This window comes from Antennarius striatus, chromosome 2 (assembly GCF_040054535.1).
Source record: "Antennarius striatus isolate MH-2024 chromosome 2, ASM4005453v1, whole genome shotgun sequence".
Lineage (NCBI taxonomy): Eukaryota > Metazoa > Chordata > Actinopteri > Lophiiformes > Antennariidae > Antennarius > Antennarius striatus.
In genome coordinates, this window is record NC_090777.1 from 18,711,519 (window position 1) to 18,735,000 (window position 23,482).

At 46.2% G+C, this 23,482-nt stretch overlaps 2 protein-coding genes across 8 annotated transcripts in view; one reads left to right on the top strand and one right to left on the bottom strand.

Annotated features, from left to right (window-relative positions):
* Positions 1–81: 81 nt before the first annotated feature.
* On the top strand, positions 82–15,418 carry noc2l (NOC2-like nucleolar associated transcriptional repressor). 2 transcript variants are annotated; one of them, XR_011034032.1, is made up of 18 exons: positions 82–174; positions 585–728; positions 811–994; positions 1,077–1,317; positions 1,936–2,026; positions 2,128–2,206; positions 2,353–2,463; positions 2,560–2,673; positions 3,348–3,536; positions 3,828–3,967; positions 5,232–5,343; positions 7,409–7,522; positions 9,151–9,252; positions 9,585–9,728; positions 11,361–11,474; positions 11,677–11,809; positions 13,127–13,249; positions 14,831–14,935. XR_011034032.1 is itself a non-coding variant. In XM_068305143.1 (18 exons), the coding sequence occupies exons 1-18, from the start codon at positions 155–157 to the stop codon at positions 15,271–15,273; spliced, it is 2,271 nt and encodes a 756-aa protein (XP_068161244.1). In that variant the 5' UTR covers positions 82–154; the 3' UTR covers positions 15,274–15,418. The 2 variants fall into 2 exon arrangements, 1 of the variants encoding a protein (XP_068161244.1); XM_068305143.1 differs by lacking the exon at positions 13,127–13,249 and adding an exon at positions 15,140–15,418.
* A 934-nt stretch (positions 15,419–16,352) lies between these two features.
* The window catches only part of samd11 (sterile alpha motif domain containing 11), a 50,372-nt gene continuing 43,242 nt past the window's right edge, over positions 16,353–23,482 (bottom strand). For 5 of the 6 annotated variants that reach the window (XM_068331552.1, XM_068331562.1, XM_068331594.1 and 2 more), the window contains exons 8-13: positions 22,283–22,389; positions 21,767–21,845; positions 20,872–21,647; positions 19,431–19,564; positions 18,298–18,408; positions 16,353–18,049 (exon numbers count right to left, since the gene is read on the bottom strand). In XM_068331552.1, coding sequence (XP_068187653.1) covers positions 17,765–18,049; positions 18,298–18,408; positions 19,431–19,564; positions 20,872–21,647; positions 21,767–21,845; positions 22,283–22,389 — 1,492 coding nt within the window. In that variant the 3' untranslated portion in view covers positions 16,353–17,764. The remainder of the gene's footprint in view (positions 18,050–18,297; positions 18,409–19,430; positions 19,565–20,871; positions 21,648–21,766; positions 21,846–22,282; positions 22,390–23,482) is intronic. The other variant, XM_068331570.1, reaches the window with a different exon arrangement.

Sequence of the window (23,482 nt, forward strand, 5' to 3'; positions counted from 1 at the left end):
CCAACAGCGTCACAGAGAAATAACGATGCTAGTTTTATATTTGTTAAAGCAATTATAAAACTGTTTAGCGCCGGTGAAACACAAAACCAAGTTGCTCGGTTTGCACTGAGGGATTGTGGGTATTGAAGTTGGACAGTCACGTTTCGGATCCGGCATGGCAGGGAAACAGAAAAGGTATATGGGGGATTTATTTTGTATGTATCATATAATACGAAGTTCAACAGCGAGATGTTTTCGTAAGGTTTTTCAAGTTCGTCAGTGAAACCGCTTGTTTGGAAAGACTTTTGCTAAAGTGCGGTAGTGTTTTAGCAATTCATGCTATTTACGCTAGCAAGGTGCTGGGAGTACATGTGGGTAGCTAGCTTACGTTAGCCATCAATTGTATGTTAATTGTTGTAGTTAATGAAGAATTGAGCGTTAATAACTGTCTAAGAACACCTTTGCAGCTGTTTAGCTGTTTGGCAAGGTGGTATCAGAACAACGTAAGGCTTCAACGGACTTAGTAAAGTAGACCACAGATCAATCATGCATTCCCACACATTTTGGCCCCTTTAACCGTTTTAAATGATGTTTGTTTATCTCAGGAAATTAGAAGATCTCAGTGTGGACGAGTTCCTGCTGTCAGGTGATTTTGAATCTGAAGATGAAGAAGACTCTGAAGAAGAGACTTCCAGACAGAGTGGACTTGGTAAAAAGAAGATAAATCTGAAATCTGCTAAACCTGAGACGTGAGTTACTTTTGTGATGGTAACACAAAAATGCAAAACTGCTCAAATACAATGACACAAAAGTTTATTGTGCTTTTTCTAGTGATCTAAAAAAGAAAGGCAAGGCCTCTGAGCACAAGGAGCAGCTGTCCAGGTTAAAGAATAAAGATCCAGAATTCTTCAAATTTCTGCAGCAAAACGACCAGACACTCCTAAACTTTGATGACACAGATAGCTCAGAGGATGAGGATGAGAAAAAATACCATAGATTGCCGTCTTCACTGGAGGTAGGATGGGTATTAACTGTGTAATCTAATGCTGAATTAAAAAAAAAAAAAGAGTAATCGATCTGTTATGTTTTTTATGTAGGAGGCCACCTCTAGTGAAGATGATGATGTTCAAGAGGATAAAAAATCTTCAAAGAAAACCAAGAAGGCAGTCGAGTCCATCAAAGTCAAAGACAAAATGATTGAAGAATGGAAAGTGGCCATGAAGAAAGAACCCACGCCTCGTCTCTTCAGAGCAGTGACCCAGGCGTTTAAAGCTGCCGTGGCCACAACGAAGGGGGAAACAGATGCTCAGTGCCGATACAAGATTGAGGACAGTTCAGGTATGACATGTAACTGTTTAAAAATACCTAAACAGCTGCATTTCTGAGTAAAACATAAATTGATATTTTTATTGTATAAAAAGAACCTGAGTCAAAGCACACATGAATTAAGTTTTTAATTATTTATTGACATTATCAGGCACAGTGAATTGAAAATCATTTATGAATAGTGCCTTAGAGGTTCTTCCAATTTCATCTAAAGACTTACAGGTATATAAATACTGACTTCATGTTTATTCGTGTTTCTGTGAAAATCAAGTTTCATTTGTACAAAAGAAGCTGAACTGCTTTCCTAGTAGTCATTTAATAACAATCAGATCTGGGGATTCCAAAATGACGTTTTCATAGAGTAGAATAATTACTGCAATATATTATCAGCAGTAGTTATACATACAGAAAAAATATTGTATGTTTACTGTATTATTAACCTGTTAAAGGATTATTGAAGGTGTAAATAATAACACTTATAGCTAAAAAAGAAAACCGAAGGTGACAATAACACCTGTATAATAACACCTGTCTAATAACACCGGTATAATGTCGGATTGTGACAATCCAATGCTATACAGTACATTCCATGTGTATGAATTAATACTTCCTTCTCTGTACTGTCTACAGTGTTCAATGCCCTGGTCCTGTTTTGTATCAGAGATATTTATGTGGCCCTGCAAAAGATGCTTAACCTGAAGACGGATAAAGACACAAAAAAGTATGTAGTGGATTTCCTGCTGGTCTTCCATCTTGTGTAAGTCTTAATGTTGCTGATGATTGGCGGTTTACTTGTTCATGTTTCATCTGTGGTGTTACCAGGCTCTTGCTTCCTTCATCCAGTCCAAGGTGGCAGAAGAATCAGATTGACATCAAGATGTATCTTAGTGGAGTTGTTCAGGTTTGTTCAGGTTTCCTCATTTTAAGCGTTACCTCATGCTTCCTTGTGATGGCAGTAAGTAGTTTTTACACAATAGTTATTTATTATTCTTCCTAAAACATCCCTGAAGTAACCACACCTCACATCCCTTTTGTCTCCATCTGTAGCTGCTGTCTTGTCTGACAGAGGCTACAGTCATCAGCGCTGTCCTTCGTCATGCCAACCAGCTTGTGCCTTATTACCTCTGCCTACCAAAGCAGTGTCGTCACCTTATTAAGGTATGTCATCATTACCATTGGATGGAAAGACATGTTTTCCTTGCGTAATCTCTACAAAGTAGCTCATAAATGTAATTTTGTGCTTTTGTCTCGTAGCAACTTCTAAAGCAGTGGAGCACGGGGGAGGAGACGAGTCGTGTTCTGGCCTTCCTGGCTCTCAACAAAATCTGCCGCCACAAGCAAGAAAAATATCTTAACTATATTCTCAAGGTGAACTAAACAATATAAGGTTATAAGGTGAACAGGTGAACAATCCAAAAAAGTGGGAATATATGACTCAGACATTTAAAAAACATCTCAGGGTTTCTTTCCTGTTAGTCAGCTGCAATGGGAACTTAGTAATTACTGCTTTACATTAAGGATGTGTTTCTTCCTTCACCACCGGCGCTAACCTTTTTAATTTGTACAACATTATAGTTACATGATTTTTATTTTATTATTGTTCTATTTATAATTAAACCTCCTGAAAAGAGGTCAGGAAATATATGTTCCCATGATAATACAAGCTCAGTTTTTCTCCCATACGCTTTCATAGGGAAGTTGGGTTTTACTTATTTATATATTTCTCAAGAAAGATTGTATTGTTCAGAGAGTCTCTTTCCTTTTCCACCAATTACTTAACAGACAGGAGAAAAGATATAATAATAACAGTGAAATACCCCATCAGTGAAGATCTCCAACCTTCACGATAAAAAATAATAGATGGGTAACGATAAAATCGATTGGATGTCTAGAATTTCATTCTGTTAAAATGTTTTTTGAAATTAACACCTCGGTTAGTTTTGACAGACTTGCAGTATTTAATTTGTTTCTTTTTCTGAATTCTTTATAGAGCACATCTGTGACTTGTTCTCATGAGTTGTTGTTTTTTTGTGTGTTCGTAGCGAATGTACATTTCCTATGTACAAAACTGTAAGTTCACGTCTCCCAACATGCTGCCCATGATCAACTTCATGCAGCGGACGCTAACTGAGATGTACGCCCTGGACACTCAAGCCACGTACCAGCAGGCTTTCATCTACATCCGACAGATGGCCATCCACCTCAGGAACGCCATGACCATGAAGAAGAAGGTTGGTTCTCTGCCTTTTGTGTGCGTGCACGTGTGTGTGTGTGTGTGTGTGTGTGACAACTTTTACAAATCACAGTTAAGACATAAAAGCACGAGACAATGTGCTCTTGGGTCTTAAAGGATTATTCTTTCCTATTCTTCTCATTTTTCATGCTTTGAACACCAGCCTGATGTTTTTGACCTTTTCTATTATTGTTATTCTCCTAAGCATTGATAAAATTAGCACGTAACTGGACAAAGAGTGGCAGAGCCGTCATGTGCAGCTATAATAAAACTGACTGCTTGTCTGCAGGAAACATACCAGTCTGTGTATAACTGGCAGTACATCCACTGTCTGTACCTCTGGTGTCGCGTCCTGAGCACCCTGCATCCCAGCGATGTCCTGCAGCCTCTCATCTATCCGCTGTGCCAAATCCTAATCGGCACCATAAAGTGAGTATACGATCATTGATTGTGCAAAACAAGATTTTCAGAGGTAACTCGATTACGCATTAAGTGAATAATTTATGAGCCTCTTAAGTGAAGTAATTATTTGTTCAGGAGTTCTGTACTGTAAAAAAATGTAAAGTTTGTTAAAAGCCATTGTTTATTCATAGATGTTTATCAGTTTGCAAGGACCAACTAATGATTGTTTCCACCAACAATTAGTAATTGTTATTTTACACTGATGTAATGGTGTACGTCTTGACTATGTTAACCTATAATGGATTATTTCAGGTATTTCATTATATGACATTTCTGCCCTGTAGTGTTTCCACAAAAGAGAAAAACATCAGCATAAAGTATCTGAAACTCACCCCTGTATTTATCAAAGCAGCCTAGATCACACACACACACAGTCATCATCCCACACACACACCGGAAGAAACACGCTGCCATCAGCACTCGCATATTTGTCAATGCATAAACTTGTTGATCCAAAAAGTTCTGTTAATATCAAAATTAGCATAACTTCGACATAATAAGCCCACTGCAGTAAAAGGTCAGAGCAGAACTGAAACAAACTGATAGAATAAATGATCATGAGGTTTTATCAGTATGTTTGGGGAATAAAACTGAACTCATGAGTGTTGCAGCAGGTACTGGTTCCACTGGTATAACATTTGATGGTTATCTTGCCATGCACATTTACTTATTACTGCTTTAATAAATACACATTTCTGGTGCTTTTTACCGGCTGTCAGACAGCTGGACGGACACTCAGAGCAGAGGAAATGTCAAGTCAATTTATTTATATTAAAGCGCCAAATCACAGCACAAGTTATGTCACAGCACTTTCTCAGGAGAGTCTTTATCTGTAATGACCAAACAATCCCCCAAGAGCAAGAACATGGTGGTGTGGAAAAAACTGTCTTCTGACAGGAACAACCCTCAAACAGATCCAAGAGTGGAGATGTTTTGGGGTTTTTTAAAAAGTTTTTTCACTCGTTGATACGAACATCATCCCTCTATGCAGAGGAGCGCACGTGTCATTATCAGCCTGCAGACAAAGCAGAGGGTTTACGTTTATGTGAATTTCTTCCACATAGGGTAATGCTTTACGGTTTGGGTAAAAAGTGTTTCTGTTGAAAATGTCTTTGATAAAATGCAGCAAAAAAAAACAAAAACCCTTTCCCTCGTTCCCATGTATGTGTCTGTACATTTGTCCAACAGCAGGGGGAGACATTCACCACTTTTTATTCCTCTTTCTCAACAGATTGGTTCCCACATCCAAATATTACCCTCTGAGGCTGCACTGCTGCCGGGCGCTCACCCAGCTGTCGAGCAGCACCAACACATTTGTTCCTGTTCTGCCTTTCCTGGTGGAGGTAAGACTTCACCGGCAGTCACCATCAGTCACGCAGAATAAATATGGATCCGACGGGATCAATGCAGCCTGTGTGGACGCAGTTTCCAGCAGACTAAAAAGTTCCCACCCCACTCCCCCCCTCCCCGGTGAGGCGAAAGAGTTTTTACGTTGTGCAGAATAAACAACAAGTCGGTTGGCTCTCTGTCAGAAATGGAAACAATGAAAAGGTAGATGTGTTGAAATGTTCCATCCGTGGTTTGCTGTGGAAAAAAACAAGAGCGGTGTGTGAAGTTCTGGTGTCAAACGGCTACAAGTGAAGGCGCTCTGGAGGAAACGAATCGAAGGTGGAGGCCGGCGTGTGTGAGGCGGAGAGACACCTTTGTTATCAGAACAATCAGAGGCCACAAACTGACAGCGTTTCCTCCGGTCAGACAGAAAGCTTGTGATTGTACGGTGTGTGTGTGTGTGTGTTTTGTGTGCTGGGCGTAGTTGTGGTGCGCCGGAGGAGAGCGGCGTGTTGGCGACAGCGACTGGGAGTGGTCAGAGTCTGCCTGTTGTGGTGTTTGTCTGAAAGCGTGTGTGCGTGCAGCAGTTTGACCAAAATGATAAGAACACAGTTGCGGTTTACGCTCCGGTCCTAAAACGCTGTGCAGACCACATCCTCTCTGCCTATAGCCCACTATCCACCCCCCCCCCCCACCCCTCACAAACACACCGTCCTCCCCTCACCCCCCCCCCCCCAACAGCAAATCGTGTTTATTTGTGACTCACAATATTTCCTGTGTTTTCCTCCCGTACCGTTCCCCCCGTTAAAGGCAGGCTGAGGAACGCTGCTACTGTTTTAATTAGAGCAGCCCCTCCCTCCTGCGTTTGTGCCTGTGTGTGTTCTCGCATCTCAGGGGTGTGCGTGTGTATGGGGGGGTATGATTTGGAGCTTCCTGCTTCAGTAGCTGTGTGTGTGTGTGTGTGTGTGTGTGTGTGTGTGTGTGTGTGTGTGTGTGCGCACGCATGCTTTCCCACTTCCCCCTGGCTCCCCCGCAGACCGCCACCACATCCTATGTTTGTACAGACGGCACCGGCCAGGAGCGTTGCTCGGCTTCACTCGCCGAGCACATTAACGACCACACACAAAAACGCACAGAAATACACAGAGATGCAGGGGGAGTCAGAAATAGCTCGATACGCAAACGCGAGCAAAACTCACACACTCTGGTCTGATACAGAATGTAAAGCTGGACGAAGAATCGCCGTCGTACCGGCGAGAGAATACGTCCACATGCTGAGATGAATTGTCACATAGACTGTCGACACGCGTCTGTTCTGATAAAACAACAGGATATATATGATTTTTCTTCCCACGGAAGAAGACAAACGTTACAGACTGGTTTTGACCATTTGTTGGCCGTAAAAATAAAAAAAATAAAAACCTAATGAAGAACAATAAATGAAAACCACAACAAAGTATCAGGTCATGTTTTTTGTTCTTTTTTAAATAAGTGAGGGTTTTGTGATAATTCACAAAAAATGTGACCCCTATAACTTGTCCCCGACGACAACCCCCCCCTTTTTATACCTAATATAGTACCAAGATGGGAGGAAATGACATCAAGTTTGTGGAGGAGTGTGACATCATGGTTTTGGAATGGCCGGCGGTGACTGAGCCCCGGACTGAAATACCACAGGAAGCTGTCGGGTTGGTTGAGTTCACCGTCCTCCAGGCAGCACAGAGTGGGCTGTCGTCCCACAGGACGGAGTGGGGAGTCTGTTCCAGTCCATGAGGAGGAGGATTACTGCAGTAATCAATGCCTCTGTTGGAAATATTGATCACTGATTGTGTGCAGTGTGTCTGCCATTTGCATCACTGAGAAATTTTTGATGCTCATGTTGTACTTTTGCTTTTGGGTTTTTTATTTTTGCTTCCCATGAAAATAAACATGGTAAAGGAGAGTGTAGGTTATTATTATGAGACGTAAACTATCAAAGCACATTCACTATAAAATTATTTGTGTGTTTTTAAAGGTTTTGTGTGTGTCTGTTCGCTTGGCCTGAGTTTAACTTTCCTGGTTTAAATCTTTCCTTCATAGATTTTTCAGCAAGTGGAATTCAACAAGAAACCAAAGCGAATGAGCAAGAAACCCATCAACTTTGCAGTCATCCTGAAGCTCAGCAACGTCAACCTGATGGAGAAAGCCTACAAGGTGCGCCGTAACCGTGAGCCTCCGGTCGTGTGGGCAGAGAGTTGGAGGTTTTATCGAGGGCAATCCAGTTTGTTTCAAGGTTCTCCCACTAAGATGGAGCAGCGGTTGATTGGCTGAGCGGTTGGCGTCTGAGTGCGTTGCCGTTCTCACGTCGCCCCCTGACGCAGCGCGTTTGCCTGTCTGTGTGCATAAGGGGATTGGGGGCAGCGCTGAAATCCCCTCGTCAGGTTTCTAAAACGGGCCCTCGGTCTCCATGCTCTGCTGCAGCCAAGAGGATTGCAGCACGGCCCTCTGGGATTATCTCCTCTCAACACGGCTGTTTTCGTCGCTGTCGTCCGGTCAGCTCCCACGACCCCCCCACCCCCACCCCCCCTACCTTAGATTCACAATCACACCTGATCCAACGAGCACCGATCAGTTAAGCGCTGAGCGCAGTTTACTTTCAGGTGTTTAGTATGTGTTCATGAAGAGTGGAAACTAAGGACCTAGTGCTGCTGGTGAAGCGTTCCCTCCTGCCAAGAGGGGTTTTAAATGACTTTAAATGTCTCTATATAATGCATTACATTAGTTGATGCTAGGTGACAGAAACCACTTTAAAAATAAAAAAAAAATCTGTAGAGGTTTCCATGGTGATCTGATGAAGTACAGAGGCCTGTTGCAGTTTGTACACAAAGCCATACCGATGATGTCTGCCAGTCTGATGAAAGACAATAAATTTAACGCAACGTTCTGCCGAAGGTCTATCTTACTAACTTTTCTAGTCAACGGCAAATTTAATTTGTTCTTGACACAACAGCAAATTTACACACACACACACACACACACACACACACACACACACACACACACACACACACACACACACAAAAAATCAACATTAAATGACAAAAATCCAGGGTACTGGGATCGCTTGGAGTTTGCCTAAATAGAGACACTCGTGCACAACTTTTAGTGAAATCTGTCCTGGGACTTCCTTCACGGGGGGGGGGGGGGGTCAGCAGCTGCTCAGTGGGAGTCCAAACCTTTGGTTTGTCACTTGAACAAACCCACATTGAGCAAATGAGAAAGACACAGAAAATATTCTGCCCAAGTAAAAGCATTTCAGAGTAAACATTGAGGTTTGTTGTTGAACCAGTAACAGGCAGGATGTCCAGTATTTCTTTAACACATTGTGAATTTATACCAGGAATGATTGCAAATGTATAATTTGATCAGAACATATTGAGGATTTCTTGGACAGGATGTAGTATTCCACTTTGTGCCCAGCGGAGTTGAAAGTCTCATCTTCATTGAGTTGTTATTACAGTATAAAGACTTACCTTCAGCTCATCCTGGTCTATATTTTCTGTATTTATTGAGCTATTTTTAGGTATTTAGCTATCCAGCTCTAAATTCCGCTCCTATTGGAAAGAAAACAGTCATAACTTACTGCATCAGATCTGAGTGAATTGCAGACTAATAAGAGGCGTGGGCAGAGATCTGGAGATCTGAAACGGGCTCACATGAGTTCTCTGTGAGGGAAACACGGCGAATCAGATCGCTGCATTTTGACCTCTTTTCTATTCTTCCATTAAATGTAGTTGCAGAAGATAACCTGAAGGTTTTCTGATCTGTGGGAATCTTTTCAGGACGGGCTGATCGACCAGCTGTACGACCTGATGCTGGAATACTTCCACACTCAGTCCAGCTCCATTGGTTTCCCAGAACTCGCCCTGCCCACCATCATTCAGGTAACGCAGCCGATCCCAGAGACTCCCGGGTCTGGGAAATGACTTTAACTCCCCGTATTCCCCACAACATTTTACTTTTCTCAGTCCAGCCTAATGAGGAAATAATAACACTTAACATCTTTTACAGAATATAAAACCTGTGTGATTAGATAATTCAGGATTTGTTTCTGGATCCTACCAAACTTAATCTGCTGCCCTCAGCTGAACCACAAACCTGTCTTTCTTCCGTGCATTAATGCAGCGTATGGGTTGATTGGCTGGGTTTTTTTGTTTTTTTTTATATATATATATCAGGTCTGTCTTTCTCATCCTCCCCCTCCATGTCTCTGCAGCTGAAAGTGTTCCTGAAGGAATGCAAAGTGGCCAATTACTGCAAGCCAGTGCGCCAGCTGCTAGAGAAGGTACAGGAGAACAGCAGCCACATCACAGGACGGAGACAGAAGGCCGCCTTCGGAGTGGCCGATGCCACCTCTGTGGTGAGCGTGTGTGAAAGAGGGGGGGGGGGGTAGGACAGCGAACGAGTGTCTTGTCCTAATTTCCAGAGTCCTCATTTCACCTCTTCCATATGTTTGTCAGTTGGACATTTGTGTTTTTGTGAATCTTAAACATAATTGCAGGAAGGTACTTTTAGTTGAGCTGCAATTATAATGCTGTTAAACAAAGCTATGATGACGGGAAGTCGTGCAACGGATCTTGGTGAAAGGTAATGGAATTGTTTCCCATGTAGACGTTGATCAACCAGTTGTGTTTTAGAGCGAGTCTGGATGAAGGGGTGGTTTTTGTTTGAAATCCGTTACGCATCCGACCTTTACATGTGTCAAACTCATCTTCTCCGAAGGCCACATCAGCAAAACGGCTGTCCTCAAAGGGCCAGATTTCACTTATAAATGTAGCTAAATGTAATGTAAAATAAATGTAACTACTCCTTATGGTAAATAACTGTAAATGTATTACTATATTAGGTTGTAAGCATTACACTTTCATGCGGCCTCTAGTGAGCCACATGAAATGATGTCATGGGCCACATTTGGCCCGCGGGCCTTGAGTTAGACACACCTGACATACACCAACTCGGTATACAGGTGTGTATTTTATTGAATCAGCAAACAGTATCTTTTGCACCAGTTTCAGCTGAAACAGAACTTGTGGTCTCTTGTCTGTCTGTTGTCTAACCCTAGAGTCAGAGATCCCCCATTATCGCAATTTAAACTCTGTCTGCTTAAAAATGACCTTTGGGTCATTCCTGGCTTTTGAACCAGAGGACCCCCTTCCTTAATGAGCAGCCATTAGTGCGTTTTCCTTTCTTTCTGTTTGTTAGCTGTCCACACTTTTGCGCGTTTATGGGATTCTGCTGCTGCGCCCGAGAGTCCTGACAGGCAGCGCTGATGAATATTTCAAGAGCGTTTAAGGATGAAATTAAAGAGGTTGGGCGTCGTGTAATTAAACTGATAAGAAAACGTGTGTACACACACACATAGAAGTGTGTATTTTAATGAAGTACATCAGACGAGGCGGCTGCTGTGGCGGCACCGGGTCCTCAGCGGACGCCGTCACCATGGAGTCTCGTCCTCAGCGGTGGCGGCGAAGGTGGTGTCATCGGAGGAAAGGAGAGTGGACAGCCCTGCTGCCGCGGCTCTGGAAAAGGCCATGGCCTCCCGCCAGCAGCCCCCCCCCCCACTGACATGTAGCGCAAACTGAGATCTAGCTTAATTAATGACGCCTCCATTCAGGCAGCACTCTGCCTCCTAATCTCTGTCTGGAAACGTGTTGTTTACGTGAGTTTAGAATGAATTAAGGAAAAGCTTTTCCGCATTTTCTTATCTTTATTTTTTTTGGGGGGGGGGTCAATTCGCCTGTGTGAATAGCTGCATGGCATCCTGGTAAATGTATTAAGCTTACAGATGCATGAGGCTGTTTTCTGTTCATCAATTGGATTTGGTTTAACTGTAACTGTAAGACCTGAAGTGGCTCCTGGAGGCCTTCATGCTTTGTCAGTCTGTTCATCTCTGGGTGTTCTTACTCCCATCACCCTCTTATCCATCACGTTGGGATGTTGTAAAACCTGAATCACGTTCATGCTCATCATTGTATATCCATTTAACAAACAGGCGGCTTGGGAGAAGCAGATGCAGCAGGAAGGGACTCCTCTCAGTCGGTTCTACGTCCAGTGGAAGAAGCTGAGAGAGAAGGAGATCCAGCTGGAGATCTCTGGAAAAGAGAGGGTAACTTTCACCAAGAATCACAATAATATTTCACTCATTCCTCTCAGGAATCATCTTTGGCTTTTACTTTATCATTCCATGGGAAAGGCTTTGTTATAAATATCCTTATGCTGTCATGTTCTGCAGCAGCAGTCCTACTGGATGGTGATTATTTTACAGTATTACAAATAGGGTTTTTTTGTGTGTTTCTTTTGTCTTACAGATGGAGGATCTGGACCTCCCTGAGATCAAACGCAGGAAGATTCAGGAGAAGAAAGAAGAGGACAAGAAAGAGTTCAAGGATCTGTTCCAGTCGGACAGCGATTCAGACGACGATGATGGAATCAAAGTCAAAGGCAAGCTTCCCGTCCCCTGCTCTGCTCATTCACACTCTGAAATCAACATGTTTTGTAACAGCAACTTCAGGATTTTGCTTCAGAGTCGGAAGAAGTACTCAGATTTTCACATTTACCAAAGTACTAGGAACTCATCACAACGTTTTGGCCTGTGGACTCTAACCCGGGTCGCCCACAGAGCCTAAATTAATCCTCATCAGGCCGAAGCATCTCATTTAGATTCTTAAATGTTACTGTTTTCACTTCTTTTTAATTCCATGAAAGAGGTTGTATGTTCACCCGCATGTGTTGATTTGTTTGTTTGTTTGTTGGCTCGATTTTGCAAAAATGATCGTCCTGGGGTGGGACATGGGACTAGCCAGCTAACAATTGTTGGATTGTTTGGCTTTGGCAAAAAGTTTTCCTATAATTAAGCTAAAGGATGACTCCTGTTTTTACTGTTTTGCAAACCTCATCGGGGTCAACTCTGTGTTAAAATGTGAAATTATCGGAAAGGTGCAGATCTGTTTTTAATGTCATTGCTGGCTGTTTAAGGTCGAGTTACTCAGTAACACTGTCGTGTAAAATTGAAACTTGTAGTTGTTTGGGGGTTTTTTTTGTTAAATGGCTTCGATGTTTTGAGGTCATGAAAATGCAAACTATTGAAACGGGGTTTGTCTGCTCTCGGGTTTCAGAGCCTGATCTTTGTAAAATGCTGCCGTTAGCTTTTGCTAAACTAGCTAAAACACAATTGTAAGGAAAGCGGTGAAAACACAGCCCCCTACCGCCTGAACAACATCAAAAACAACAAGAACCAATGCAGTCAGACTGCAACATCCCGTGACACCCCTGAATTCAAAATTTTACCCTGACCTACTTGCATAGGTCAAATATCAAAGCTAGTGCTGTGACCTACTTTCATAGATCAAAGCAGTAGCTTTGATCTATGGTCTTGCGCACACTGGCCTTCTCCCTCGTCTTTTTATCTTATCCGGTTCCTGAGTGTACAACAGTTAAAATTTGACCTTGACCTAGTTTTCTCAAGGTCAAGGTCATCATCTCATTTTTATCCCCTTTGCTGCCCGAGTAATCTGCTTTTTGTTTCATCTTTCTATCGGCAACGGTTACGAAAATATTTGGTGGGCTAACGGACGAACGCTGACATTACAATACATCACCGCTTTGAAACGGGATTTAATTACACATTTTCCGATAGGACAGAATGTTTTAGTTTTGTTTTTTAAAGCTCAATAGAGACCCTCAGAGTAACAACCGCTTTATTGATCACCCAACCTGATCTGCTTTTGTGTTAACACCACCTCTTTACTCATCACACAGCGCAGTTAAAGAGTCGTGGTTTTGAAAGGTTTCCCTGCCGGCTGTTGGCCTGACGCGCGTACGACAGCGTTCTCAATCATTTCTGAACATCGCTCCACATTTTCTTGTGGTGCACCAGCTCAGGTGTGTAACAGTCACACAATGGAGCGGTGTGTTGTTCTGCTGTCGCTATGTGTGAACAAACACCAGAACGGGCATCTGTCTGGCGCCATCGCTCGCTGCATCCAAAGGGTTAACAACTCTTATCAGATCTGCTCCTCTGTCAGGAGAGGAGAACCAGCGGCCAGCCTTTCCTTCAACCCGCGTCTCATCCTCTCAGGGTCGTCCGGAGGTCACAGGCGGCCGGCGTCTTGTTTTTCAGCTCAACGCTCGGGCATGTTTCCAGCAGAGGCGGGGGTGGGGGGTGGGGGTCACAGAGGACTGGGGGTAGGACGACCGGGGGATTGTTTTTCAGACGCGTCTGGGCCTCATTGTTCGAGTCCCCACAAAGTGGCGGCCCGCCATCTCTCGCTCCTCTATCCACCCCTCCCTGGCTTTCATTTGTCCGTCCTCCGCCCCGCCCACCCCCTCGCGTGCGTACACACCAACTAAACCCCCGACAGGAAGTACAGGCTTGGATCCCAGCGGGGGTTCATAATTCAAACCAGTCCGGTGGAACAGCCAGAGGTGGCTGCTCTCACCCCCCCTCCTTCTCTTTATAGCTCTCTCTCTCTCTCTCTCTCGCCCCCCCACACCCCCACCCCCTCTGGCTGTGTGGTTTCAAACCATCTGCCTGTGCATGTCCTCCCCACACGTGCTCACATCTTGAAGATGGGCCGCGAACACACGCCCCCCAGCTTCCAGTCCAGTGTTGAAGAGCCAGAAGCTCTTGGGCAGCTCAACCAGAGCTCTCTGCGGTCACACACCCAGAAAGGCTGCGAGGGGAGGTGGGGTGGGGGTGGGGGCGACGTTTAAGGTGTGTGATGGGGTGGGGGGGGGGTATAAGGTCAATATATGGTGGTAATAATCCTGTGAGGTCATTTGGGGGCAACTTTTAAAGCACTGCAGACGCCTTCCAGCACCACGTGGGCGACAGAGGGCGTCGGTCGTCCTGCGTTCAGGCGGGACCCGATGTTTTAACGAACGTTGTTTATCCGCCTGAGCGTCGGCGCTGGAACTCTGTGAGGGGAGCACAGGAAGTAGCTCTGTTTCGCTTCTCTCTCCTCAACACCCCCAGACACTCATCACAACTCAACTTCAAAGCTTGTGGACCCCAGATGTCCCTTTTGGCTAAACAATACACACACACACACACACACACACACACACACACACATGCACACGAAGTAGACAACACCACAAACTCCTAACTTCTCTCTGGCGCACACACACACACACACACACACATGCTGACTCCCTCACCGTCGTCGCTGGAGCTGTGGAACCTGCCTGCTATCTCCATTTGCTATATTTAGGCCGTAAGCATAAGATGTCTGAAATTGCCGGTAGTAAAGTTTCACGGGTGCAGCAGCAGCAGCGTCTGTAATCGACTCTCAGTTCCATCTCAGGAGGAAATAGACCGCCTGTGATGCCTGGCCCACATATAGGTGTCTCCACCGTCGTCAGACATCAGTGACGCACCAATGCAAACTTTTGAAATGTGTGTATAAAGACGCGCAACACAAAGTTCAATAATGTCTTACCATCTTCTCTGTCCCCCCCCAGCTAAAAAGGGCAGCCGTGAGTCTGATGATGATGATGATGACGTCGATGATGATCTTCAGTTGTCTGACATGAGCGGCGATGAGGAGATGGAGGGCGGAGACTCGGGTTTGTGTCTGAATAATGTCCAAAAAGAGGAGATATTTATATGAACTCATTTAATACAGATTTAAAATATTGTATGAACCTCAAAGTTAACCCTGAAACAGTTCTTTAATTTGAATGCATTATTTAACATGAACCTCCTACTACCTGCCACAAGTCATACATGTCAATAAGTTAAAGACAAAGTGCTTCCTGTTTGCTTTCTAGGTGATGAGGAGGAGGAGGAGGAAGATGAAAAAGCCTCAAAGGCTCCTCAGCCGCTGTCGTCCTCTGCTCTGATGAAGCTGGCGGAGGGAGGGGAGGATGTGGTGGAGGACCTGGAGCTGTCGGACGACGACTGAGACTCACGGACGGAAGCGCCGGAGGTCACCTGACCTCCGACTGTACCGACCATCTACGCTTACGAATTATACAGTACTTCATTCTCTGCCTTTGAATTTTGTACGGCTCTACCTGCACAGTAAAACCGTTCCTGATATAATACCACCTTCAAGTTCCCCCATTGTTTCACTAATGAATTAACTTGTGTGTCGATCCAGCGGTTCACCTGTAGTAGTCATACGTGTCCTCCATGTACACGTGTTAAAACCCTACGGCGGTGTGAGGACAGGAAAGAGCTATTTTGGAGCGAGTTATGAGCCCTGAGCCGCGCCGGCCTGGTGGGGGTGGGGGGTGGGGGTACAGGAGAGGGTGGGTGTTTAGCCCTGCGGCAGGAGCGCCGCGCCAGGCTGGCAGGGTGGCGTCTGATGCCGTGCCAAGATTCCCTGCCCAGGTGGTAGAGCAGCAACACAGGCTGGGCTGTTTCTTTGCCAACTCCTCACCCGCCCCCACCTACTTTACCCCCCCCCTCCTTCCCCTTTTCATTCTTGATTCCCCTGAACCAGCGTTAGCTAAGCTAATGGTGACGCTTGCCTCTCGGCGGTTAATGCAGACGTTCACCAGCACAGGAGACGTTCGACATGGATTTTGACGCCACAATGAAGATTTTGAGTTACTGTCACGTTTCTTCTGCTGCTTCCTTTGAATGAATAGAGACCCAGCCGAAAGCAAGGGGGGGGGGGGGTCCCTGCAGAATGCAGACTGCTTCAGTCTAAGCTCTTTGAAGGAGGGAGGTGAGATTGAGTGGAGGCTGTTTCTGGTTCTGGTCCAGTCGATGTGGGTGGATCAGGAGGGTCAGGTTTATCCCCACAGACCCAGTCCTTGGCCTGCGGCTGAACCTCACACTTTGACAGCTGGTGTTGACCTGAACTATGTCCCCCATGGGTCACCCCACCCCACCCCCCCACATACTGCCTCCTGCATGTTTCTGCACAAGAACCTCAAACACCTGAAGAGGAGAAGGCAAATGTACAATAAATGGTGCACACACACACACACACACACAAGCACCAGAGAAAGCCTTAGAGTTTTTTTAAGGGTTTATTTCACCTATGTGGTGAATAGAAAAATAGGATGAAGACAAAACTTTTGATGGGAAATCTAAAGACCATTTTTAATTAATTGCTTGCAAAGTTTTTTTTTTTAAAAACCCATAAATTCAAAACATTTGCATTAAGAGCTTTGTGCCTTTCTTTTCCCTGCAACCAAGAGAAGAAAAAAAAACGAATCTTTGGAATCCATTTTTCAGGGCTAATAATAATACATATCATAATCTGCTTTATCTACTACATCAAGTCCTATAAATATTTTTTTCCTTATTTATATGCTGAAGTAGCATTCAAAATGTGAGCGCATGTTAATATTACACGTTTTTAAAAACTGGCGGGACAAAAAAAGTATGAACAAAAGTACCACCGAAGTTCAGCAAGTCACATTTTTCATCAAAGAAAACCTTAGTCGTGCAACTACATTTATGAAAAAGTAAAAGTACCACATATGTAACCTTCAGGATATTTTCATTTTAAGCATGATTCTGTACAATTTCGCATGTTTTTCCTACCTCCCACAGTAGTCAACATAAGCACACAATGACAGGAGCCTCATCTCATGGAAGCTTCTCCATTTCACCAACGTTTGTAAGCGGCTGTAAGTCAGTTAATGATAGATCTCTACCGTATGTGTGTCACTTCAAATACAACCCATCACATGAGGCACTAGCCTAGCATTTCCCTGTTTGGTCAATCCTTAAACTGAGACCAGTAATGCAAAAAAAAAAAAAAAAAAAAAAAGAAGCAGACATGTTGTGAAACACGGTTCCAATTCCACACATCCGGTCATCTTTGGTATCGGGACAGTGGAATGCATAGTTGCATTGATGAGACGGAGCTGGTCAGATCTCCTGCCGTTCAGCATGCACTCGGACTCCAGCCTCTACAAAGGCAGCGCCACGCTGCTGTTTGGCCTCGGGAAGCAGGCGATGGGGGAGAAAAAGGGAGAGGCGTCTCTCTTTAATTCCTGGGTTGTGCAGGGCTTGTGGTGAGTAGAAGAAATGGAGACGAGAAAGAAAGTGAGCAGATCTTCCTGCAGCCTGGGAAGGAAGGAAAGAAGGAAGAAAGGAGGGAAGGAAGGAAGGAAGGAAGGGTTTCCAATAGTGCCTATCTGTCTCCCCAAAATGTCACATTTGGGGCAGGGCTTTGCTCCTTTTTCGGCCGGCGGTCCGTAACCAGTCGTCTCCTCCCTTCCAACCCAGTTCGTTTGGATCCTACTTGGCTGCAGCCACTGCAGAAAAATTAAGGAGCTGATTGGTTCGTCAGATGCAGTTCGTTTTGTCCAGTTGACCTCAATCCCAGTCCAATATTTTACCATAAAGTTCAGGTTAAAGTACGTTTTTTTGGGGGGGAAGGGGAGCCCTCTACCCGGTTTGACGCCCTCCTCGCCCTGCCCGTCCCTGCCCTACGAAGGAGTCTTAGCCTCGTATCTTCCACCCATCGTGGAACCGTTCCCGTTTTCCTGCTTGGGGGAGGAGCACCCTGGGGTGGCGCCGCTATACGGCGAGGAGCTGCTGCTGGAGGAAGTGGGTCTATGAGGCAGGGAAAGGGAGAGAGGCAGTGGGGTGTCGGACTGTGTGGTCAGGAGGTCCCGATCCCGTTCCGGAGGACGCAGCACGGCAGAAGGCGGAAACGGGAATGCCAGCGGGAATCCGGTCATGTAGAAAAGTCTGCCGACGCGGCGCGCCACCTGAGGAGACGGGAGGACATCACATGACTGTCAGCACAGCCTGTTGAGTCCCGGCTAATGGACTAATGCTGTTTACGGTACTTTAAACAGAGAGAGAGAGAGGAAGAGGCTGCACTCTGCGGGGCTGGCTATTTAAAGGAATCATTAATTCCATACTAACAAATCGTCTCTGAGCCTACGAACGGAAATACACATCCAGACACACTTCATCGCACGCAAACACACACGCAGGTCTGTGGTGTGTGTACCTGTGAGCGGATCTTGAGTGCAGGCCCCAGCTTTAGTCCCATGGTGTTGAGCAGATGCTCCTCAGTGAGCAGCGGTAATGTCTCTCCATCGATGGCCTGCTCCCGAAACACCTGGCAGAGACACAGCCGCTTCAGCCACAGCCCCGACACACAACCCCACACACCCATCCACGCCGACGACCACACACTCCACTCCAAAGTACTACAAAGCCATTTTGAAAAGATAAAAAGTAACAACTATAGCATATTTTTAGAATTTAGAGGCAGAAAATGTTGCCTTTTTTGAGCGTTGTGCAGCGTATCGCTCTCCCCACGGTCTTTGAACACTTGAACACTTTGAACATTTACATGCTGAGTGTTTCCTGTCCATACTGGCCATAAAGGCATCTATGCATTGCGTGACTTCGTTTAGAGATTAGTTGCAGATTTTACGGTTTCGTTCTGTGGAAAAAATGATTTTTTTTAAAGTTCAGCTGAAGCTAATAAGAAGGAAATCAGCAGCAAGACTAAAGCGGCGCGACCTCTACCCGCTTGATTCAGCTGACTCAGACGGCTGACGCCAGTTTCAGCCAAACTTAAATCACTTCTGCATAGAAAAAGAATTATGGATTTTTATCCAGCCCATCGTTTACATTGGAGTCACGTTAAGCGAGCATCACAGCCAGGAAGCTCCAACTGAAGGAGGTGCAAATAGTATGAGACTGTTGTTGTAAGACTCCTAACAACATCCAGTTTTCTCTCTAAAAGAGTGAATATTAAAATATTTACTGTGGAGAGTTTTGTGGTTCCTTTTTTGTCAAATTGTGGACATTTAATTTTGGGAAAACGTATCTCACACAAGCACTTTGATTCACAAGGACTATATCACACACACACACACACACACACACACACCCACACACACACAGATGAGGTAGTCGTGACCATTCATTCATCCACACTCATTCACAACCGACATGAAACTGTTGTGCAGGTTTAGAGCTAGTACCTGAACTGAAGCAGACACCGTTTTAAATACAATGGCGGTGCTGCAGCCGGACAGATGTTCGCTATTCTACCGTGGTTCTATCAGCCTGCCCTTGGCCTCAGTCCCTTCTCCTCTCTCTCTCTTCCCTCTCCCTTCCCTTCCTCACCTGTGTGTATTCAGCACATCCAGCCAGGCTGCTTATGAAGCCACACACATCCTCCACACTCCACTTGCTGATGTCCTCCATAGGGTTTGCTGTGGCTGAGTCCTCCCCATCCATGAAAAGACCTCCCATGGAGCCTGAAAGAGCAGCCGTGTGTGAGAATGATGCATCAATACACAGTGTTCAGACTAAGGATGTGTGATGCTGGTTCACATTTTGTAGCCATAGAGAAGCGAAAATGGTTTAAAATCTTTTAAAAAAAAGGTTGATGATGAACTTGAAGTTAGGTTGTCATGATGTTTTCTGTCAGGAAACTGTAGAGGAGCAAATGATGGTGAATTCAAGACGAAACGGGTCAGTCAGACTGGGAGAAAGGAAATCATTCAATCCCCACAACATATTACCTTTAATATATTACATATAAATACGAATATACTACTAATCAGCTAAAGCAAATCTCGTAAGAACAGCTAAAAAAGCTCAAAGCAAATGATGATTCTGCTCTTCAAAGCTCCAATATTAGATCGAATGCGGCCACTGCAGTCTCAAACGTATTCCACACCTTGTTGACAGTCATCTCCAGCACTGGGCTCAAATGACGCCGCTGGGATTCTAGTCAGGTGACTGTGACCACCGCTCTTTGAAGTCTGCTCGGGATCTTTGTGAAATATCCAGTGAGGCTTCAGCTTCCTCACAGATGACGAGATGCTTCCTTCCATCTGATCCATCTCACCCCAACAGCCTCCAGGTTTCTAACACCTGAGGAGTTAAAGCGGTCCCAGAGCATCACCGCTTCACCCCCACACACCTTCAGCAGACGCCACAAAGGCTGGAACGTATTAGAACAACATCTGACTTTCAAATGTGAGCTCTTAAGAGGGGCGCGATCCAGCGGGGAGTTATTTTGAGACTGCAGAAATCATTAATTGTAGCACTTTGTGTTGAGGGGGGGGCCTGAAATCTGTTGTATTGAGTCAATTTAACTGTTCTTGTTTGATCTGGTTAGTGTGTGTGTGTGTGTGTGTGTGTGTGTGTGTGTGTGTGTGTGTGTGTGTGTGTGTGTGTGTGTGTGTGTGTGTGTGTGTGTGTGTGTGTGTGTGTGTGTGTGTGTGTGTGTGTGTGTGTGTGTGCGCGCACGCGCGTGTGTGTGTGTGTGTGTGAAAGAGAGAGAGAGAATACACAGCCCCCTCCTCTCTGCTCATGTGACTGTGTTGTTTGCGGTGTGTCTGAGGTCACAGTGAGGTCACAGTGAGGTCAGGGGCGGGGCTTCTAACAGGGACGGGTCTTCACTCTGGAGACGTGTGCACAGTAACACTAATGGGCTTCACGTGTTCTCAGTTCACGTGTGTGTGTGTGTGTGTGTGTGTGTGTGTGTGTGTGTGTGTGTGTGTGTGTGTGTGTGTGTGTGTGTGTGTGTGTGTGTGTGCGCGTCTCGGCCTCTCACCCGTGTGCAGGTAGGGGTTGGCGTAGGGGAAGCCAAAGGGCAGAGCCTGGGTGTGGAGAGCGGGCAGCGGGGGCAGGAAGCCGGGGGGCAGGTGGTATTTGACATCAGCTTTGCCCGGTCCGGGGGTGAAGAGGTGGCGGCTGGGCGACTCGGTACCTGCTGAGCTGCAGGGAGCGCTCAGCCTGCCGGTGCTCTCTCCCGCCTCCTTGGCGCTGGCGCACCCCTCCTTGCTGCCTGTCTCTCTCTCCCGGTCCCGGGGTTTACCCCGGGGCTTGGCGCCGGCTCCGGCGCTGGCGCTGCCCTGCCTCTCCTCACACATCTCTGCCTCGCTGTCCGAGTCCTTCATCTCCTCGTCCTGCACCTCCCTCTCCGCCTCTCGTCTTCTGTTGCCTCCCCCAGCATGAAGCTGTGTCTGCGGCCCCCGACGGGACGCCTTCCTGGCCTCAGCGTCTGGTCCGGCGGCGGAGCTGTGCGCCTGCGTGTCTTTGGGGGTGGAAGGCACCCCCAGTTGTTGCTGCTGGTGGTTGAGGGCTAGGAGGGGCGTGGTGGCCCCGGGGCGGAGCACCAGCATCGCGTTTGATCGGCGAATCAGTTCTTCACGGAGCGGATGGTTCTCAGGGAGTTCGTGGAGGCTGCGCAGGGCTGGATGGTCGGGGGGGAGGCCGGGAGGCAGCGCCCCCAGGTGGTCGGAGGCCAGGAGACGCTGCTGCTGCTGCTGTCGCTGGTGGAGGCTCTCCAGCTCCTTCTGTCTCAGCAGCTCTGCTGACATCTCCAGCCTGACGACACACAAGTGTTAGCATTTCACAACGTCACCATGACATCATCACTCGTTCATCAGCGCGCACACACACACATAGACACACACACACACACACACACACACACAAACACACACCTAGCCAGATTCTGCTTCCGTAACATCTCCTGTTGTCGAGCGAAGATCTCAGCTTGAGCTGGTTGGAGGAAACCGTAACCTGTGAGGAAAAAAAACCACGAGACCAAACAAACCTATAAGTAAATATTTAAAACGGTAAAGGATGAGCGAGGATATGCAAATCACTGGAAGAACATCCACCACAGTCACCAACTGTACTCTGCAATAAAACAGTTCTGTCACCTCCCATTAAATGAAATGTCTAATTCATTCGTCTGCTTTGGCTCGCTCCTTCACGGGCGTGTGAACACGCTAAGCATGATGTCTGTGTAGGTTCTCAGTCATCCAGGTCATGGTTATCCAAAGCTGTTTAAGTCGATCCACTGGACGTTAAGAAAGTTCTTGAAGACGTTCCGTCTCTCATCCAAGAGACTTCTACAGAACTGAAGAAGAACTTCCAGTGGATTGACTTCAACAGCTTTGGATATGCTAAGCATGCTACATACATGCTACTAGCTACCGGAGCTGATGACTCACCGGGGGCCTGGCAGAGAGCTGAGGGCACGCCCAGGAAAGGAGGCCTCAGATGGGGTCCTAAGGCGATGGTTGGAGGGGACAGCAGGGGGGGAGGGTGGGACAGTTCTCTGTGGACGCAAAGATGGAAAAAACACCAACATTCAAAATCAATTTGCTTTTAAACCAAAGCGACATAAACTGTGGTGGATGGGGGGGGGGGGTTATTACAGGATGTCTGATACCCTTTTTTAAAAACATTCATTTTGTTTTTCTCTTCTCAGTATGCATCAGCATTCCCTTCATGCGTGCGCTGCATGCTGCACCGCCGATGAATGCTGTGTATTTTTATCAGCGGCGCTCCAGAGGCCCCTGTGTCGCCCCAGTGCCTCATCAGTCTTGTCACGCCGCAACAAGCGCCGCCGGCCATCGCTGTACCCTAGACTGCAGCCTTTCCCTCCCTGCCGCCTCGCGTGCACGCACACACACACACACACACACACACACACACACATAATGAGGGCTGAATGCACAATACCAGTGTGTCGTGCTCCGACAGCTGGGGCGGCCCCTGCGTCTTGACCAAAGCCACGGGCTGAAGGGCCATCTAATTAACACTCATCCCTCCGCTCTTCTCTGCCTATTTTTACACCCCTCTTTCTGTTACCCCCCTCCCTCCCTCTCTCTCCCTCACCCTCTCTGGGCTGCATTGAAATTGGTGAAAAGATGGAGCATCCTGCACCCTCGGCATGTGAAAAGGCCTCTCCATTATTGGCCCCATCTTTTGTCCTCCTCAAGGAGAGAAAGGAGCCTCTCACCTTTCTCCCTCTCTTCCCACCTCTTGTTCTGTTTTACCCATCTCTACTTCTCTCTGATGAAAATCTGTCTTGCTCACTCCTTTTCTATTTCCTCCAATTTATTTCTTTGGCCTGCCTTCCCCTCCCCCCCCTCATCATTCTATCTCATCATTTTTCCACTCACATTGAGTTGCCTCTTTGTATTTCTTTCAGATTCTCACCCACTTCTTTCTTCTCTGTAAGGCTTTTCTCTCCTCCTGTCCCTCTTTTCTGTTTTTCCTCCTCATGGGCACAGGGACATGGTTTATAGGAAGTGGATAAAAGCTGTCAGGAGAGTGATGTGTGTGCACCTTGACCCTCAGAGTGTGTGAGGATCCGGGGGCCTGGAGAGGATGATGATGCTGTCTCTCTGCTGTGTCTCAAACCA

Bases quoted from the DNA above. Each gene is read 5' to 3' on its own strand.
- noc2l (XM_068305143.1), top strand. From the start codon at position 155: ATGGCAGGGAAACAGAAAAG. The intron at 175-584 runs GTATATGGGGGA...TGTTTATCTCAG, and splicing joins ATGGCAGGGAAACAGAAAAG to GAAATTAGAAGATCTCAGTG. The intron at 9,253-9,584 runs GTAACGCAGCCG...ATGTCTCTGCAG, and splicing joins CCCTGCCCACCATCATTCAG to CTGAAAGTGTTCCTGAAGGA.